The sequence below is a fragment of the Hypomesus transpacificus genome, unplaced genomic scaffold (genome assembly GCF_021917145.1).
Source record: "Hypomesus transpacificus isolate Combined female unplaced genomic scaffold, fHypTra1 scaffold_116, whole genome shotgun sequence".
Taxonomy (NCBI): domain Eukaryota; kingdom Metazoa; phylum Chordata; class Actinopteri; order Osmeriformes; family Osmeridae; genus Hypomesus; species Hypomesus transpacificus.
This window is the reverse complement of record NW_025813700.1, coordinates 634424-653396: the sequence shown is the minus strand read 5'-3', so window position 1 is coordinate 653396 and position 18973 is coordinate 634424. Positions and strand designations below refer to the sequence as shown.

General features: G+C 56.2%; 1 protein-coding gene across 2 annotated transcripts in view; it reads right to left on the bottom strand.

The window, feature by feature from the left end:
- thoc2 (THO complex 2) overlaps positions 1 to 18973 on the bottom strand; it is a 26238-nt gene extending 7265 nt beyond the window's left edge. For both annotated transcript variants that reach the window (XM_047050456.1, XM_047050457.1), the window contains exons 1-30: positions 18871 to 18973; positions 17775 to 17830; positions 17341 to 17432; positions 17062 to 17113; positions 16852 to 16922; positions 16399 to 16520; positions 15614 to 15747; positions 15096 to 15256; positions 14564 to 14656; positions 14274 to 14429; positions 12994 to 13166; positions 12508 to 12703; positions 12349 to 12387; positions 12080 to 12210; positions 11737 to 11838; positions 10414 to 10498; positions 9282 to 9375; positions 9057 to 9137; positions 8822 to 8918; positions 8231 to 8348; positions 7947 to 8126; positions 7337 to 7501; positions 3840 to 4115; positions 3352 to 3493; positions 2614 to 2771; positions 2360 to 2488; positions 1863 to 1994; positions 1445 to 1629; positions 453 to 622; positions 125 to 227 (exon numbers count right to left, since the gene is read on the bottom strand). In XM_047050456.1, the coding sequence (XP_046906412.1) occupies positions 125 to 227; positions 453 to 622; positions 1445 to 1629; positions 1863 to 1994; positions 2360 to 2488; positions 2614 to 2771; positions 3352 to 3493; positions 3840 to 4115; positions 7337 to 7501; positions 7947 to 8126; positions 8231 to 8348; positions 8822 to 8918; positions 9057 to 9137; positions 9282 to 9375; positions 10414 to 10498; positions 11737 to 11838; positions 12080 to 12210; positions 12349 to 12387; positions 12508 to 12703; positions 12994 to 13166; positions 14274 to 14429; positions 14564 to 14656; positions 15096 to 15256; positions 15614 to 15747; positions 16399 to 16520; positions 16852 to 16922; positions 17062 to 17113; positions 17341 to 17432; positions 17775 to 17830; positions 18871 to 18956 (3779 nt within the window). In that variant the 5' untranslated portion in view covers positions 18957 to 18973. The remainder of the gene's footprint in view (positions 1 to 124; positions 228 to 452; positions 623 to 1444; positions 1630 to 1862; positions 1995 to 2359; positions 2489 to 2613; positions 2772 to 3351; positions 3494 to 3839; positions 4116 to 7336; positions 7502 to 7946; positions 8127 to 8230; positions 8349 to 8821; positions 8919 to 9056; positions 9138 to 9281; positions 9376 to 10413; positions 10499 to 11736; positions 11839 to 12079; positions 12211 to 12348; positions 12388 to 12507; positions 12704 to 12993; positions 13167 to 14273; positions 14430 to 14563; positions 14657 to 15095; positions 15257 to 15613; positions 15748 to 16398; positions 16521 to 16851; positions 16923 to 17061; positions 17114 to 17340; positions 17433 to 17774; positions 17831 to 18870) is intronic.

Below are 18973 nucleotides of genomic sequence, written 5' to 3'. Positions count from 1 at the left end.
TCTACTGCTGACGAAAAGCTTTCATTTCCTTTGAATCCCATTTCAGCTCAGCTATCCATAGCTACATTCGAGTTCCTTAGCGGCACAATGCCAGGTCTCCAGCCGGGGCAGTTTGCCTTCCTACCTGTTGGGGGCACCGTTCCCGTTGCTGGTGGTCACTCTGGCCGCTGTGCTGTTGGTCTTGTTCGCTGGCTTCGCCGACCCCTGAGACTTCTCCTTGGATCGATCTATCGGGCGGGAAAAAAGAGCGCAAACCCGCCAACGGATTGAGCGCCGAGCGACTTTGAGAAAACAACATTTGCCGACACTCGATTCAAAGAATCGCCACGCGGCGGTCACCGTGTGGTTCAGACACCAAACCCGGGGCTGCCTTCCGTCCCGTCTGAACGTAAAAAAATAAATAAAAAGGGACACGAGAGCTACTTTTCCCGGTGGAAAAGCTGGGAACTCACCGGCATCCTCGGCGGAGCCCTCGTCGGTCTTGCCGGCGGCCGGCTTGCCCGTGTTGCCGGGGCCGTTCTGCTGGCTGGCTGGGGTGGCGCTGCGCACCGGCTGCTCCTTGTGGTGGAACTCGTTCTCGGGGACCATGTGCGCCCTCCGCCCTTTCAGCTGACCCGAGTAGCTGTGGAAAGGCATGCCGGGTTTTAACACAGGGGGGGCCCCCCAGGCAGGGACTGGCTTTTACGGCTGGGACTCCCCCAGCCAGGTGCTTGATTAGACCGACGCACACACACACACACACACACAGGAACAATCTCTCCAGTTTTTCGAACGCCAGCCGGCGAGCAAACACACAGGAAAACACACGATGGATTGGTGTCTATCTCGGGAGTATTTGACAGGTACATCTTGTTATGCCGCGTGGAGGACGGTGGGTGTGTGTTCAGCTGTGGCTGGAAGCTTGGCGATGCCAGGTGAGTCCTAGCCAAACAAATTCCATCCAGGCAACAATAAATGAATAGCCGTCCCTCATCCCTCCACCTCCGTAATCCTCTCTAGACCCGTCTGAAACACTGGAGAATCCCCACAGCCGTTGCCCAGTCAATTCCAGCCGCACCAGGCGACGCGTTATCAAATCGTGCACGTTCGTAGCGAGCCAAAATGTCATAAAAAGACACCGACACTAGAACCGTCACAACACACAGCGACAACGACAACGAGACACGAATACACAAACACAGAGAGCCGCTGGTACTTATTGGAAAAGATTGCAGCGAGGGAATATTGTTCTTCTACCAAGGAGATGCCATTTATAACCCCGGGCATTAAGTAAATCGAACATTGTTCGCAATGTTTAAATTACGAACAATGCAATTCCACCCCCACCCAACCCCCCACACACACGCGAAACACCCTAAATGCTAAATCCCACTTCTGCCTAAAAGCTTGTGTACGGCGGGGACGCTGCACTGTGACACGAGGGTTGGTGTTAGCTCGGCGTTACCCCATGGCCAAGGCATAGAGGTCGGGCCTCTTCTCCTTCTCCTCCAGGCAGATCTTGTGGACGCGACACTCCAGCGCCTGGCCCAGGTTCAGCACCTTGGGGTAGCAGGGCAGGATCTTGGTCAGCACGATGAGAATGTTCCGGATGTGGGTGTACTCGCCCGTCTCTAGGCAGTGGACCGAGGCCTGGGGGGGGGAGGGAGCGAGGGGGGTGTAAGGGGTTGTGTTACGACCGTACAAACACACGCACAGCTCTGAACTCGTAGACGATCGTATTCTCTAGAAAAGGGGGAAGTCAACATTTGGGCCCAGGCTTGTCCTGAGTAATACTGGACCACGTAGTGCAATGAAAAACAAACACGGCCACTTTGGAAATAACCGGGGGCAGAAGGAAGCAGCAGAAAGAAAGAGAAGCTCACCTTGGTCAGCTTGTAGTGCCACTTGTGGACCACGTGCCGGAAGTTCTCGTAGTCCACCTGGTCGGCTTTGTTCCCCCCGTCGAAGCCCGTGGCTCTGAAGATGGTGACGAACCCTGGGTAGTTCCCACACTCCTGGAGGAGGAGCAACACACACACACACACAGGTGAACTGCAAGCTTGTGGGCTCTGTCCATGTTCATGAGCTGTGGCTTTAGATTTCCATGTCTTCAGTGGTGGATGGTGAGGAAGGAAGGAAAGAAGAAGGAAGGAAGGAAGAAAAGAAGGATGGAAGAAGGAAGGAAGGAAGGAAAGGAGAGAAGGAAGGAAGGGAAGGAAGGAGAGAAGAAGGAAGGAAGGAAGGAAAGGAGAGATGGAAGGGAAGGAGAGAACAAGGACGAAAGGAAGGAAAGGGTGGAAGAAAGAAAAGAAAGAAGGATGGAAGGAAGGAAAGGAGAGAAGGAATGAAGGGATGGAGGGGGGAGGGTCAGGCCGGGCACCTTCTCGTAGACGGCTCGGTCGCTGTGCCAGCGGGTGACCGTCTCCAGCATGCAGCACAGGAAGCGCCCGTAGCGCCGCGACTCGTTCTCCGTGCAGCTGGCCACCGTGTAGATGATGTCAGAGAACACCTGCGGGGGGAGGAGGGGTGGGAGAGAGGACCGTTACAACCCTCACCACCCTAAAACAACTGACACAGACACAACCACGGTCAACCAACCAACCCCTCCCCCAGCGCGTCTCTCGTCCCCCTCACCCGGTCGTAGCAGAGCAGGGTGCAGAAGTTGGGCGTCTTCTGCTGGTGCACCAGCTCCACGAAGCGGGCGCAGTAGACGGCGTCGATGGCGGAGAAGATGCAGCGGGGGAAGAGGCACAGCTGCAGGAACTTGGTGATGGTCTCGTTCTTGCTCGATTCTGGGGAGAAGGGGGGGGGGGGGGGGGGGATCAGGGTCGCACAAACACACAATGAGAGGAGAAGTCTGGCGGGGCGCTTTCCAAACGTACTTCCCGTGTTTGTACGACGTGCTCCCGTTACCCTGAGGAGAGCAGGGGCAGGGGTGATTTAGAGAGCTAGCGTTAGCCGACGCTTCCAAAAGAGTGGGGCTGTGGTGGCTCGGGCGGACTTGTTAAACATGACTGACGCGTAACTTGATGAAAAGAGCGAGGCGACAGCTGCCGCCAGGGCTGCGGGGGCACTAACCCGACACCGTTAAGTCTGTCGGCACTTTCGATATCCCGATAGGAGGTGAAGGAGAGGCGATGTGCCAATGAGAGCTGTGCGTGTGCGTACACAAACTCATTTTTGTATCCTTTGGGACACACACACGTCTGTCTGTCCGCCGAAACGATAAGCCATCACAAAGCAAACCCAATGCCATTGAAAGTTAATAGCACGGAAACCCGTTTATCATAATTTCCCTCTCAAATTCGATTCCGTCTCCCGGTATTTCTGATAACGTGTGTGTGTGTGCGTGCGGAGGTGGGGTCAACCTACTGGCGAGCAGCCAGTTGTCCTTCTCCAGCTTGAGGCGGTGCAGCACCCTCTGGACGTGCTCCAGTTGCTTCTTCTCCTCCTCCTGCAGCTTGTCCTGCAGGGCCTTGCAGCGCTCCTTCTCCTTCTTCTTCTTGTTCAGGGGCTGAGGGGAGAGGGGGGAGGGGCCACAGGGGAGGAACACAGTCACACGGGTTAGCCGCCGTCACGTCATCGTCCCCACCGCCGCCGCCGCCGCAGGCAGACGGAAGCTATCGGCATCCCTCAGGGGTACAACCCCCCCATCCCCCCGGTGTACAAGCCCCCCCCCCCCCCCGGCTGAAATGACCATCAAGCCTTCAAATATTACATGACGGCCGCTCGCTCGCCGGGCGCTGTGGAGTGCGTTTAACGAGGCGCTAACGAGGGGAGAGATTAGCGGTTCGCCCGGGCAAGAGAGCAGCTTTGGCCAAAAGAGAGAGAGAGGGACGGGGGGCGGGGTGTCCACTCACCATGTCGGCGTTCTCCTCGATGGCCTTCACCTGGGCCTTGAGCTTGTTGACCTCGCGGTCGTAGGCGTTGTTGGGCACGGCCAGGTCGTACATGGTCAGCGACCAGAAGGTGGCGTAGAACTGGGGCCGCAGGTCGTCCCAGACGCGCGGCGGGTGCAGCGACACCACGGCCTCGTGGACGGGCCCCATCACCAGGTCGCACGCCGCCACGTACTTGTGCACCTTCTGCTGCTGCCTGTTGCCCTTCTCGGCCTTCTTCAGCTCGTCGTACTTGGACTGTGGGGGGGGAGAGAGAGAGGTCAGTACTTGAACTGAGGGGGGAGGGGGAGAGGGAGGTCAGTACTTGAACTGAGGGGGGAGAGAGAGAGAGGTCAGTACTTGAACTGAGGGGGGAGGGGGAGAGGGAGGTCAGTACTTGAACTGAGGGGGGAGGGGGGGAGAGAGAGGTCAGTACTTGAACTGAGGGGGGAGGGGGAGAGGGAGGTCAGTACTTGAACTGAGGGGGGAGGGGGAGAGGGAGGTCAGTACTTGAACTGAGGGGGGAGGGGGAGAGGGAGGTCAGTACTTGAACTGAGGGGGGAGGGGGGGAGAGAGAGAGGGAGGTCAGTACTTGAACTGAGGGGGGGAGGGGGAGAGAGAGAGGTCAGTACTTGAACTGAGGGGGGAGGGGGGGAGAGAGAGGTCAGTACTTGAACTGAGGGGGGAGGGGGAGAGGGAGGTCAGTACTTGAACTGAGGGGGGAGGGGGAGAGGGAGGTCAGTACTTGAACTGAGGGGGGAGGGGGAGAGGGAGGTCAGTACTTGAACTGAGGGGGGGGGGGGAGAGGGAGGTCAGTACTTGAACTGAGGGGGGAGGGGGGGAGAGAGAGAGGGAGGTCAGTACTTGAACTGAGGGGGGAGGGGGAGAGAGAGAGGTCAGTACTTGAACTGAGGGGGGAGGGGGGGAGAGAGAGGTCAGTACTTGAACTGAGGGGGGAGGGGGAGAGGGAGGTCAGTACTTGAACTGAGGGGGGAGGGGGAGAGGGAGGTCAGTACTTGAACTGAGGGGGGAGGGGGGGAGAGAGAGAGGGAGGTCAGTACTTGAACTGAGGGGGGAGGGGGCGAGAGAGAGGTCAGTACTTGAACTGAGGGGGGAGGGGGAGAGGGAGGTCAGTACTTGAACTGAGGGGGGAGGGGGAGAGGGAGGTCAGTACTTGAACTGAGGGGGGAGGGGGAGAGGGAGGTCAGTACTTGAACTGAGGGGGGAGGGGGGGAGAGAGAGAGGGAGGTCAGTACTTGAACTGAGGGGGGAGGGGGCGAGAGAGAGGTCAGTACTTGAACTGAGGGGGGAGGGGGGGAGAGAGAGGTCAGTACTTGAACTGAGGGGGGAGGGGGAGAGGGAGGTCAGTACTTGAACTGAGGGGGGAGGGGGAGAGGGAGGTCAGTACTTGAACTGAGGGGGGAGGGGGGGAGAGAGAGGTCAGTACTTGAACTGAGGGGGGAGGGGGAGAGGGAGGTCAGTACTTGAACTGAGGGGGGAGGGGGAGAGGGAGGTCAGTACTTGAACTGAGGGGGAGAGGGAGGTCAGTACTTGAACTGAGGGGGGAGGGGGGGAGAGAGAGAGGGAGGTCAGTACTTGAACTGAGGGGGGAGGGGGGGAGAGAGAGGTCAGTACTTGAACTGAGGGGGGAGGGGGAGAGGGAGGTCAGTACTTGAACTGAGGGGGGAGGGGGGGAGAGAGAGGGAGGTCAGTACTTGAACTGAGGGGGGAGGGGGAGGTCAGTACTTGAACTGAGGGGGGAGGGGGGGAGAGAGAGAGGGAGGTCAGTACTTGAACTGAGGGAGGAGGGGGAGAGGGAGGTCAGTACTTGAACTGAGGGGGGAGGGGGAGAGAGGGAGGTCAGTACTTGAACTGAGGGGGGAGGGGGGGAGAGAGAGGGAGGTCAGTACTTGAACTGAGGGGGGAGGGGGGGAGAGAGAGAGGGAGGTCAGTACTTGAACTGAGGGGGGAGGGGGAGAGAGAGAGGGAGGTCAGTACTTGAACTGTGGGGGAGGGGGGGGGTGAGAGAGAGTGATCAGGCTGGGGGCTGCTTGTCCAGCCATGGGACACACTTGTTCATATAAAGCAGGTCCGGGGCCAAATCCTGAATGAAGTCCCCAAGCGACCTTTTGATGGCTTACTCCCTGCCTTTCTCATCCTCTCTGTCCCTCCCTCTCTCTCTCTCATCCTTTCCCAAGTGCACGCTAGTGTGCACTACATCTTGCTCGAGTGACGTCAACTTATAGCAGCTATTATTTAGGTTGAATGAATCGTTAAGACCATTGCAGTAAACAAAACATACCATTACATGATGTGTCTCTGGGAAATATGGAGAATATCCTATTTAAAGGATGGAGTGTTTGGGTACAGCCCACAGCGATTGACTCATATCCTACGAATATGCTTCTGACTTCGCCATGACTGCCTTGAAACCCCCCCCCCCCCCCCGCGCCAAGGGGAAAGAATTAGACCAGGCTCAATCTTTTTTTCCTCTTCTTCCCACTTTCCCACAGCGTCACTTACAGCCAGACTCTCCTAAAAGCAGGTCGTTCTAGTGCTGCAGGGGGGGGGGGGGGCATTCTGCTGAGGTAGACCGCTGAGTTAGTTTGGCTTATCCCCGGGGCGCGTGTATAAATCACAACGGGGAGAGAACCGTGTCCGATCGCGCTCTCAAGGACCCGCCAGCAATGAACGCGCGTCAAAACGCAATTGGTTCGGGGGGGGGGGGGGGGGGGGGGGGGCGGGGCGGCGTGACGGCACCGTGTGGGGCCAAAGGGGGACACGGGGACGTTTCACGCCGCGGTTAGGGACGGCGGCTCGCGGTACGAGGCGGGAGAGGCCAGGGGGGCTTGTTTGTGTCAGGGCTCTGGACGCACGTCCATCCCTCTCTCGGAGAAAGGGCCCTGTTGGGAGTGGGGGGTAGGATGGGCTTTGTTTTGAACCCCGGCTGGGGGGCTGAGGCTGGGGCTAGGGGCTGAGGCTGGAGACTGGGGCTAGGGGCTGAGGCTGGAGACTGGGGCTAGGGGCTGAGGCTGGGCTAGGGGCTGAGGCTGGGGGCTGAGGCTGGGGGCTGAGGCTGGGGCTAGGGGCTGAGGCTGGAGACTGGGGCTAGGGGCTGAGGCTAGGGGCTGAGGCTGGGGCTAGGGGCTGAGGCTGGAGACTGGGGCTAGGGGCTGGGGCTGGAGACTGGGGCTAGGGGCTGAGGCTGGGGCTAGGGGCTGAGGCTGGGGGCTGAGGCTGGGGGCTGAGGCTGGGGCTAGGGGCTGAGGCTGGAGACTGGGGCTAGGGGCTGAGGCTAGGGGCTGAGGCTGGGGCTAGGGGCTGAGGCTGGAGACTGGGGCTAGGGGCTGGGGCTGAGGCTGGAGACTGGGGCTGAGACTGGGGCTAGGGGCTGAGGCTGGGGCTAGGGGCTGAGGCTGGAGACTGGGGCTGAGGCTGGAGACTGGGGCTAGGGGCTGAGGCTGGAGGGCTGTACTCACCAGGATCTGATGGGCGTACATGGGCCTGGACAGGAAGAAGGCGGCGTCGTGGGGGGTGTGGAACTGGTTGCAGAGGATGTCGATGGAGGGCACGCGCTTGATGTAGTCCTCCGTGCTCAGGTTGGAGGCCAGGAAGCCGCCGAACTGGACCAGGGTGTCGTGACACTGGGGAAGGGCGAGAGGAGAGAGGGGGGGGGGCGAGTGAGCATTCTTTTACACTGGAGGAAAAGGGGGGGGGGGGGGATCCCCACGGCTCCTCATTTGCTTGCCGAGCCAAACCTGGCTTTATTAAAGCCATCCGTCAGGGCGTGCCCCGATACCGCGCGTGGAGGAGGGGGGGGGGTGCAAGTGGGGTGATTACGGAGGAGCCGAGCTCATGACCTAGAAGAGGCACGGGGGAACTGGAGCGGAGTTCATTCTCAAGTTGGGTCACATCGCTACAAACACAGCGTCCAAAGGAAGCATAGGAGGTAAGAGACTAATGATGCAATTACACAACCAAGAGAACCCAGTGCACTTTGCCCCCCCCCCCATATCTCGATAATAACCAACAAACGCTAATCATTGGGTGTAAAGGAGGGCCGTTCGGCCGGCGGCGGGGGGGGGCTACCTGGTCGTAGAGCTTGCCCACGAGCTTGAGGTGCTTCTCGCCGCCCTCCAGGAACACCACCCCGTTGCGCTGCTGCGCCATCAGCAGACACAGGGGCAGGGCCAGCTCGTGGTCCAGCAGGGCGTCCTTCAGCCGCTGGGACGACTTCTTGGTGTTGCGGATCTGGCCGAAGTAGCCTCCCTGTGGGATGGAGGAGCAGCCGGGGTTGACGAGGCGCACTCGACCGGGGGAGGGGGGGCTCACGACCGCTGTGTGTGTGTGTGTGTTTGGGGGAGGGGCTGTACCTCAGCTTTGAGCTGTTCCCCTCCGGTCATGGCCTCCAGCTGCTCCAGGGTCATCTCGTCCGTGATCTCGATGCCGGCCATCTTCTGCACCACCTCCTTCAGGATGAGCAGGTCGAAGCTGCAGAAGAGGAGGGACACAAACACACACACGCACAGTGAGCGCTTCCTTGGCACGGGCGCAGAGAAACGAGGAACAATGGCGGGTTGGGGGGGGGGGGTGGTGATATTCCGCGGCCTTGTTTTCAGCGAGCCGTGGCGCCCGTGGCGGAAGGGCCCGGAAACCGCTCCGCCTTGTGATTCACTACCTGCTGACACCAGCCGCTACGGAGAGGCCGGCGCTGAGATAATTACACCCCCCCCCCCACGCCTGTATGGCGAGAGAGGACAGGGGCTGGAGGACCAAACACCCACACAGTCACCGGCCTCCACCGTCAGCACCACATTACTCAGCGGCTCAGCCCAGACCCCCCCCCCCCCCCAGATCGTGGACAGCCGCAGTGGAGAAAACCCCCATCCTGATGATCCGTCGCAAGTCTACAATCGCCCCCCTCAATCAACCCCACCCCTCCCCCCCTCGACGGCCAATCTTACCTCTTCCCTGCTTTCAGCTGATTGGTCACGTACTGCAGGAGCCCGGCTAACTCGATGGGGTATTTTCGGAACACGGCTCCGCACAGACTAGCCAGGCCTGTGGGATATCAGGGGGGGGGGGGAGAAAAACAACAGTTGATGACGCGGGTTAAGCACCTGGAGTCAACGACCACATTGATCGAGACACACACACACACCATGGTCGGACCAGCCTGGCCGTCGCAGGGCCACTTACTCTGGAGCCAGGAGGAGATGGTGGTGTCGTCGTGCTTCATCTTCTCCTTCTCGGGATTGGCCAGTGCCTCGATGATGCAGTCTGGCAAGGGGCGGGGTTAAGGGGGCCAAAAAAAACGACAAAACTGACATGCGTTTTCGAAACAGACCCCACCCACCCTCCCTCCCTCCCCTGTCAGACGGCTCAGACCCACGCGTACGCACCGTACGCCGGTGGAAAGGATACAGGCCATGACGTCATAGTTGAGCGAGGTGAGGTATTTCAGGGAGTCCACCACGGGGCCGATGAGGTTGTCGTACCACTGGATCTGAGACAGGATCTGCGGGGCCAAACACCAGGTCCATAAAAGGGCTTCACTCCCGCGCGTCTGGATTCGGGTCCGAGGGATATCCTAGCAGCTAGCCCTAGGGCCTAGCTCTACACACGACGACGACTCAACGTCTTGGGGTCGCTTTCCGGGGCGTTACCGAAGCCGACTTACGTAACACCGAAGCTGGGAGGGTTACGTAAGGGCGTGGGGGTATTTCAGGAGACAAGGCCGCCCGTGACCTGCCCTTGATGTTGTGTTTGGGAGACAGAGCAGGCCGGGGACTTGATGTTGAATAGGGCAGAGAGGTGGAGGTACAGTGGAGGAGGCAGGGAGGGGGATCTCGGAGCAGGGGCCCCCCAGGGGCCAAGAGAGGTACACAGCTCCTGACTCAGTGTACCCTCCCTCTTCAGCCTCCCTCCTCCCTACTCTGTCAGCATGAGCCAGGCCCTTTCTCATTCCATTAATGTCCCGCTGAGGCACCCCCCCCCACACACACACACACACACAGACCCCGGCTCATCTCCAAACCCCCTTGCTCCTCTCCATGTTTGGACGCCTGCTCTGCTCAAGTCGCATTCGAGATGAGAGATTTAAGGCTTATGCCACGAGGGAAGGGGAGGGGGGGAGGGGAGGTGAGGAGGATGTTCTGTCCCAAGACAGCCCGATGAAGAATAAAGAGAGTCGCAGAGACATTCAGTCCCCCCCCCCTCCCCCCCCCCCCCCCCCCCGCACGCTTTCAGCAGTTCGTCTTAACGGCGGCCCATCCTTATCTATAGCAAACGCCTTTAAAAAGAAAACATACATCTCTCACGCCCCATCTCCAGATATTAGCGGACGGCGGACGGGGGGGGGGCGTTAGTCACTGTCGAGGCTGACGTGAAGGAAGGCATTAGCTATTCAGAGGCGCTGCGGAGCATCATTCACGCGGCGTGGCGTCGGCAAGCGCTCCTCTCATCTCGGCGATCGGGACACGGAGACGATGAGAAATGAATCCAAATCAACCTGGTCGGGGAGAACAAGGACAAGAGGGAAGAGGGGAATACGTACGTAGTCAAAGAGGATGGTGGGGTTGCTGTGGCTCAGCTTGCCTATCTGGCGTCCAGACGGCTTCACGTTCTCTTTGGTCAAGCGTCTGGAGGGAGAGGGGAGGGGGGGAGGGAGACAAGAGATCAAAAGGCGTTTTACTTGAAGGTGTCGGGGGCCGGGGCAACGCATTCACCTTCTCAGGGCTCGAGAGGAGCTCGAGATGGAAGGAGGTAGAAACGTACTTGACAGACGCACACGGACACCTGAGACAAGTTCATTGCATGTCGCGCGTACAAATATTTCAGTTCCATCGACGCCAAGTAAACGAGTATATAAATAATAAGTCGGTCGACGTCAGCCATGCAGCTTGTTGCACAACGTCGCGTGGCACCATAAAGGAAGCCCATGGTGATGGCAGTCTGAGGGCCTGCTCTCTCACACACACACACACACACACACACATCAATGAACCACAGCACTGCCAAACCGGGAGAACATCTCCCAGTGTTCCCCGTCGGGTGGTAGTACTGTCCGTCAAAAACCGGTCTGCCAAATCGAGGCTGACTGCTTCAGCCCAACCTACCCACCCCGCCCACGCCAAAACAACAACCCGCCCGGCGAACAAAAAGCAGATGAATAATCAGAGACAGGGTGAGGGAGGGAGGGAGGGAGAGAACAGGTCTCCGGGGCACTTGAGTTGCGTCAAAGCACAGACTTCACCGCTCGCCCCCCTCCGCAGAGACACGAGGGCTTGATCCGCCCCACCCTCCGAGCGAGACGGCTGCGGCGCCGAAACCCTCCATCGCGACTTCTGTTTCGATGGTCGCCATCCTACGCTCTCGCACTCGGCTCGTGGGCACCACACACACACACACACCCACACTCTTTCCCTCCCTCTCGGCCAAGAAAGGCCACGGCGAAACGTTTGTCTGGGGGTCCCACTCGCGCCGTCCTCCTCGCATGTCTCACACAAACACCAAAGTGTCCCCCTTCGACCGAATCCAGATCCAGTGATGCATGTAGGGAGTGGTTACACACACACACTGCCTCTGAGGCAGCTCCTCTTGTCATGGCGATCACACACACACGCAGGCTGAAACAATCGCTGGCAGCGCCTTCACAGGAGCACAGAGTGTTTACGAAACGCGCGTGTGTGTGTGTGTGTGTGTGAAGAAAATAATGAAATGGAGAAAGAATGAAAGAAAAGGATAGGCATGGATGGTGGGTGGGTGTGACACGGGACTGGTAATTGCCACGCGACCACGAGGAGAGAGGGAGGCTGCGGATGGCGGCGGTGGAGGACTCGGAGCGGGTGGGCACAGCAGCGGCGGCGGTGTGACTCACTTCATGATGTATTTGGCGCGGTCCACGGTCTGAGCTTTGACCTTCACCAGCAGTGGGTGGCTGGTGTACGTCTCGTTCTTCCACTGCCCGTACAGCCGGTATCTGAGAGGGCACACAGGTAGAACACAGGTGGGTGGGATTACCGTCGCGCATCTCTGGGAGACGGGGGGGGTTCAAATACTACAAATACAGCAAGCAGCGCTGCGAGGGGCTGAGAATATTAAAAGAACTAAAACCCACTTGCTTGCCGTTTCTGTGGGGGGGAAAAAAAATCTTCTCCAAACAGACGGGGGAAATTCGACTTACTCGTGCTGCTGCCTGTGTGTGTGTGTGTGTTGCTCACCTGTGCTGGTAGGGGAAGAGCTTGAAGAGGCCCCAGAGCTCCTCCGACATGCAGGCGTTGCACTCCATCAGGGACAGCGAGGGCAGCAGCACCTGGTCGGCGATACTCAGGAAGCAACTCAGCAGCGTGTCCTGGGACGGAGCGGGGCGCCGGTTACAACACCCCTCCGCAGTGTGTGTGTGTGTGTGTGTGTGCGTGATAGAACACCAGGCCTGCTGAACACCTCGGGAGTGTTAAGGTGCGCCCGACGGATTATCCAGACGACTCACCATTTTGTCTTTGACTTCGTTTCGACTGTCGCTTTGGTACTGGAGGGAGGGAGGGGGTGAAAAATGCACAAGGAGTTGACATCGATCGTCGTTTGACACTCAAAAACGGGTGGAATTGCCTCATTCGAAACCTCACAACCCCCCCCCCCCCCCAGGTACCTCTTTCATGAAGCCCTTGCCCAGGCGCACGATCTTGGCGAAGAGGATGGGATCGTGGGAGAGGTGGGGCCCCAGGTAGCAGAGCATGCGGAAGGCGTCCCGCCGCAGGTCCTCGAAGGTCTCGGCCGGCCGCGGGGCCCTCTTGCTCCTGAGGGGCCGCAGCACGCAGCCCTTGGCCCCCTTGGGGACCCCGGCTCTGTGGAGGGGAGAACACACGCTGGGATGAGAGAGTGCCGCGAGGAACACGCGCCAAGACGGCCCTTCGGGTCTTCTGTTGCTGCGTGTTTGTTTGTTTGTTGGCGCATTGTGACATCAACAAGCTGGTGTTGGGGGGAGGAGTCCTGGTCTGGAGAGGGAGGGAGGGAGGGAGGGGAGTAGACTCTGGCATGCCATGACAGGAGCTTGCGTGTGCATTCTTGTTCCCGCCAGCGTGTGGCTGGGTTGCTAAGTGAATGTGTGTACGCGCGCGTGTGTGTGTGTGGGCACCTGCGGTACAGCGGCTCCACGCTCAGGTGCAGCAGCTGGCACAGGGCCAGGGCGATGGCCCTGTGCGAGGTGGCGTAGAAGGCGGGCATCTGGTCCATAATGCTCTGGGCGTGCTGCCAATCGCCGATCCTCAACAGCGCCTCCAACAGACCCAGCTTCTGGTTATCCGGAGGCTGAGGGCAAACACAGCATGATGAGAGAGAGCGTGCGTGTGTGTGTGGGGTAAGCAGTGGCTTCATTGAGTCTCGAGGCAATTAGGGGAGCGGTGGTTAGTCATTGAGCATTAGATCTAGCTTCACTCTCGGGCTCCGCTGCACCATGATCAGTGGCCTATAGGATCTCCTACTGTACACAGCCCTCATTAAAAGGGGTTCCAGAGGATTTGCAAACATAAAAAGAGCTTGGCTTGTAAATCCCAGGGTGTTATTTTCTCCCAACGCAGGGACCGGGGGAGGGGGTCGGGTGGGAGGGAGGGGGTCGGGTGGGAGGGAGGGGGTGGAGCCGTTCACTGTCGAAGACTCTTGGTCCTATCTGACGCCGCGCTCCGCTCGTCTGGGACTCTGGGACACGAGCGACTGTGACAGGACACGGTAACAGGGCAGAGCTGTCAGAGGCGGCGAACTGGGGATGAGACGGGTCCTGCAGCATGACCCATTTCACTGCACAGATCTCCTGTCCCCCCCCCCCCCCCCCCCCCCCAAAACTAGCAAAGAAAGTGAGGGGATTTTTGAAGTGTAATGGTTCCAGTTTACGAAGAAGGATTACCGTTCACAGGCATCGAACAAAAATAACACACAACAACAACAATGGATGAATTTAATGCTGATTACGCCCGATTGAGCGCCAGCATGATTCAGCCGTCCACATCAAAGCGAGATGCGTTCTGACAGTCTGGAGCCCGGGCTGCAGGGCACGAGTTATTTTTAAAAAATAAGGCCTACAGAAGGCCTTCAGAGTGGCTGTTTGTTAATGCGGGCGCTAGAACGCGGGCAGCTGGTGAGAAGGGGGGGGGGGGGGGGGGGGGGGGGGCAGTCGTGTGCACGGCTGTATGTCAGGGTCGTGATCCCTTTTCGACTCTGCCGGAACCTCGTTTTGTCTCCTCCGGCGCTGAGAGCCCCTCGTCTTCAGTCGCCCCGACAGAAAACCTGTCTGACCGATGGAGCCGGTCGACTGCTGGTTCCGACGTGACTCATTTCCTGAGAAAGTCACATGAGCAGGGGGGGGGGGGGCACCAGAGTGTGTGTGTGGGGGGGGGGGGGGGCAGGGGGCCGCGTGTTTACCTTGTCGTTCTTCTCCTCCTCTTTGTCCTTCTCCCTGTCCTTGTCCTCGCTCTTCTCCGAGGGCACCACCACCATGGTGAGCTTGCGGGCGATCTGCTTGGCCTCGGTGATGTCGCGCTTGTGCTCCTCCACGATGGCGGCGTCCAGGGGCATGAGCTGGGAGGGGGACGGGGGACGGGACACGGGGCACCACAGGTCAGGGCCGTAACTGATCTCATACCCGTGACGGGATACGGTCAACCACGTATGGGGAGGGGGGGAGGGGGTGGGAGGAACCGAATGGTCCTTACGTGCACGTAGATGTCCTCCAGCTCTATGAGGTTGTGGTGCAGGAGGGCGGCGGCGATGTGGTAGAGCGACCTAGGAGTCTCCTCGTTGGGCTCCTGAGAGAGAGAGACAGAGAGAGAATATTTTGAGAAAAACTGGATTCTAATGGGAGAATCTCATTCATGGAGGCACGGGGCGACCTGGCGCATTCCAACAGAACTACGAATTCAGTCTGGAGTCAGGTCTCGAAGCCCCAGTGTTGATTTCGGACTGTCAGACAAATCGCTATGCCCATCACGTTTGACTGCACCCCTCTCTCTCTCTCTCTCTCTCGATCCTGCGGTCGGGCGATAAAAATCAGGAGAACTTCGGGATCCGGGAGAAGAATGATGCCCTCGTCGCTACGCCTCGGCAGACTTTCTCATCCAAATGGCTTATGGATCCCGCCCGAGGGGGGGGCAGTCATTTCTCTGCTCCCCTGTCTGTCTGTGCCCCGGAGTGGCTGCTGCGGCGGAGGGGGAGGAGGAGGGCCCAGCGCCAGACGGGAGGCCTCACCTGGCAGAACTTGAACTTGAAGCCCAGGATGTGGCAGAGCGTGAGGGGCTCGCACATGTACGACTTGATGAGCGGGAGGAAGAACTCGTCCTGGTCGGAGCGGCACTCGTACACCTCCAGGATGATGTCGAGCACGCGGTTGGGGTCGAGGTTGAAGCATCCTGGGAAAAGGGGGAGGGGGGGGGAAGACATTGAAAAAATGTATACAATCAAAAAGTACAGACTTGGCAGAAGAAGAAAAGAAAAAAAGAGATGAGAGACCCATTCAAGGGAAGCGGGCGGATCTGGTTGTAATGGAACAAACACATCAGCCGTGGGGGCAAGGTTTGAGCTGGAAAGTGTGCGAGCCGCCTGCCTCGTTTCAAATCTCCATTACGTTCGGGGGCTCGTGAGAGGCCCCAAAACCTCGTCACACCTATCGTCGACGAAGCCGAGACGCAGAAGCGCGAGGTCGACCTGGTCGTTTAGAAAAGGAGAAGGCTTTGGTGGAGGCGAGAGACCAGGCGGCTGTTTGGTACCTATGAGAGACTTGATGCTCTCCAGGACGAGGAGGCTGGTGATGCTGCCAGACAGGTCTTGGCCCAGCTCCGTGATCAGCTTGGCGTAGCCCTCGTTCTCCTCTCTCAGCAGGTTGAACTTCTGCTGCTTGTAGCTGTCGGGGAGGCAAAACTCGATATGAAAAACACATCCAGAGTGGCTGCATGGGAGACTTCAAAAGTACAACCCCCCCCCCCCCCCCCAACTTTGTCTTCACACGATATGTATTGTAATCACGTCCGTCCGTTCCCCCCCCCGCTCCTGTGGTAGATAATCCCAACGGAATGTCATCCGTTGCTAATTAAACAGCTGCTTTTCAACTCCCTGACTTGACATGCGGCTGCCATGTTGAAATCACAAATTCGATCAGGTGAACGATCCCGTTTTTTATTTAATTTTTCTTTAGAGCTTCGGCTGATGGGGACCGAGGAAACGCGGGGGGGGGGGGGGGACGTGACAGCGCGCAGCAGACTAACACAGCACAGGCAGGCTTAGAAAAGGATACTTTATGCCGGAAGGGAAAATGCCGGTGACTGTGTGTCACTTGGCCTTTTCCGCCGTCGCTAATGGGTTAGTCAGCCCACTTCATATGCTACTTTAAAAGATATTGCAGAGTTACGCACACGCCTTGATGCGTGAAAGGCAAAACAAGATGAAACGTCTCATCCTGTTTGACCAAACCCAACTGTCATAACACTGGACATTCACCCCTGCTGGCGACAATTACAGCCCTGCTTCAGCTGCGATGGACAAAGCCAAGACTTACAAGAGTTTCGTCTTGATTTTGACTATTTTCTGGTTGAACTGATGAGCCTGTTTTATGAGTCCCAGGGACTCCAGGGTCTCTGGGTCCAGCCTTTCTTTCAGGATAGCATCCGGCACAAACAACTGGAAAAACGGGAATAAGATAGCGATATATTAATAAAGACCATGTGCAGTTGAAATGCAGTTGAACTGAGCACGACACAATAACATTAGCAATTAGATATGGGTGAGATTTTACATATTTAGAGTACGAGTTTTGAATTAAGCTGACAACAGTCCAAAAAATTGTTATATTTAGGTTTTTGTTTTCATTTCAGTTACTCATTTATATACCTATAGACGGTGAGGACAGGAAAGTGCAACGGCTACGTTCTTTGTTGGACAACAGTGCCACCCAGTGAGTTTATCAGCATGAAAAGAAAACATAACCCGCTTTTCGAAATGAGACTCTTACCAGACAAGCGCCAACCAACTGTGTATAATGGTCGCGTTTATTTTTTTCCTCCATCGCCCCCGTCTCTATATCTGGAAAACAGGGCAAGAAAACGTACGGCATGTGAAATGTTTCACTTGCAACTTGATGGCAAAAGACGCAATACTTCGAAGTGCATTCGATTTCATCTTTGGAAACACCACATAAAATGGACCTCAAACTCATACCTACCTAATATACTGAAAACATCTGCTAAAATAGACGGCATGTCGTCTCGCAGTTCCTGGAAATCAAATGGGGTCATTACAAACAAGGAACAAGGCTGCAACGGATTAATAAAAACAAAAGGCGGTTCTTCCAACATCATCTGGTTGGCCACGTTCCTGCCCTCTTTCAACAAGCACATGTGTTGTCCACATCCTTGTAAAGCGCGGCTGTCATCAGACAGACCCAAATGACGCCACACTGAAACCCTTGAGGCCTTGAAGGACCGTCTGAAAACGTCCTTACCATCATGTCGCCAAGGACTGTCGCAGCGAGGTCCAACTTGAAATTGCCCTGTACAACATGCCAGCAGAGTTCGTACAGGGCAGCCTGTATGTCTGCAGGCCCAAGAGGAATGAATGGATGAAGAATTGAGTGTTGTGCCTATTAAAAACAAGTCTAACCACTATCATGGCATTCTGGCTCCTACGAGTTAGCACCCGTCTCTCGTTCTCAAAACTTGTTTTTAAATTGTTAAAAAATAGATTAGCCCATTAATAGTTATGCGAGTTAGTCTACATATCCCTGCTAAGTTCTAATGACAACCACACTAAAATGACTTATATCTCATAATACAGATCGTTATTCTTAAATCATTCATATATTTTGTACTGGCAAGTACCATATCAAATAGCTGGTATTGAATCTGAAAGCAAGGTTTCGGTTATATGCACTCTTACCTTTTAACGTGCTGTCATGATTCGATTTCTCTGTAAGATCCTTACACAGTTGCACACTGTAAAGAAACGAGTACAGCCACCATGAGATGGCATTGACTTACTTCTAATAAAAGTATAAACAACTTACAAAATATTTCATTCTTAGGGACCCCATTAGACTTAGTTAGTTGTTTTACAACGTACTGCCTGCGTTGAAGAAATGCCAGCTGGTATTGGATATTAGGTCAAACTAATTCCCAACAATCCCAATTTAACAATCCTAGCTACTACTTAGTGCAAGTCTAACTAGCTAGGTTTGTTCAGGACTGGCATGTGCAGGTTATTGTGAACACAAACAAATGCATCAACAGTTAGTCCTGAACGCAATCTTACTAAAAGCTAGCTAGTGTGCTACTATCGTCACTGATAAAGGCAACTTTAATATTGTCGCAGTTAGCTAGCTAGCCAAGTAAACTACACTTACAACAAGAAGCTATGTCAAGAAAAATATGGTCGTACTAGTTGTCAGCATTTGCAGCCCAACGTTAGCTAGTCGTGTACTTACTTGGCTAGCAAGCGAGTTATTTCCCTCCAACTATCTAATGCTAGCTAGCAACTAGGCTAACGTTAAACTCGCTAACTGTTAGCTAACTAGCCATATGATATATTGGTGATTGGCTGTCCACGAACAGCTAGGATATACATAGCTGGCTAGATATAGGAACAAAGCTAGCTCTAGCTAGGCTAGCTTGAACGTTTGCTAAACACAACCTGGTCGCATGCATGCTGCTAGCTAGCCAGCCACAATAAACAACTCACATTTATTGACGTCTGAGTCGAACTTTTTAATTCTTAGCTATACTTCGTCGCTGATGCCCAAGTCTAGCTGTAACTATCTTGATATTTGGAGTAAAATACAGTGAGGTAGATTGCGAGCCAATGATGGGCAAGGCTTGATAGCTAGCTTAAAAGCTAGCTAGCCAGCTAGTTCACATTGCAAGCTGACAGGTTTTGTACGAGGATTGTCGCTTAACTAGTTCCATAATCTAGCAACTAACATCAAATCCATAACACCATGATACTCCTGTGCCTAATTTAACATTATAATTCTACTTACAACTCATGTTTTCCAGATTTTTCCCAGTTTTTGATCCAATCAGCAGGGAGGATAAGTGTCGCCATCTTCCCTACAATGCCACACATAGCCCGGATGTCTTGCT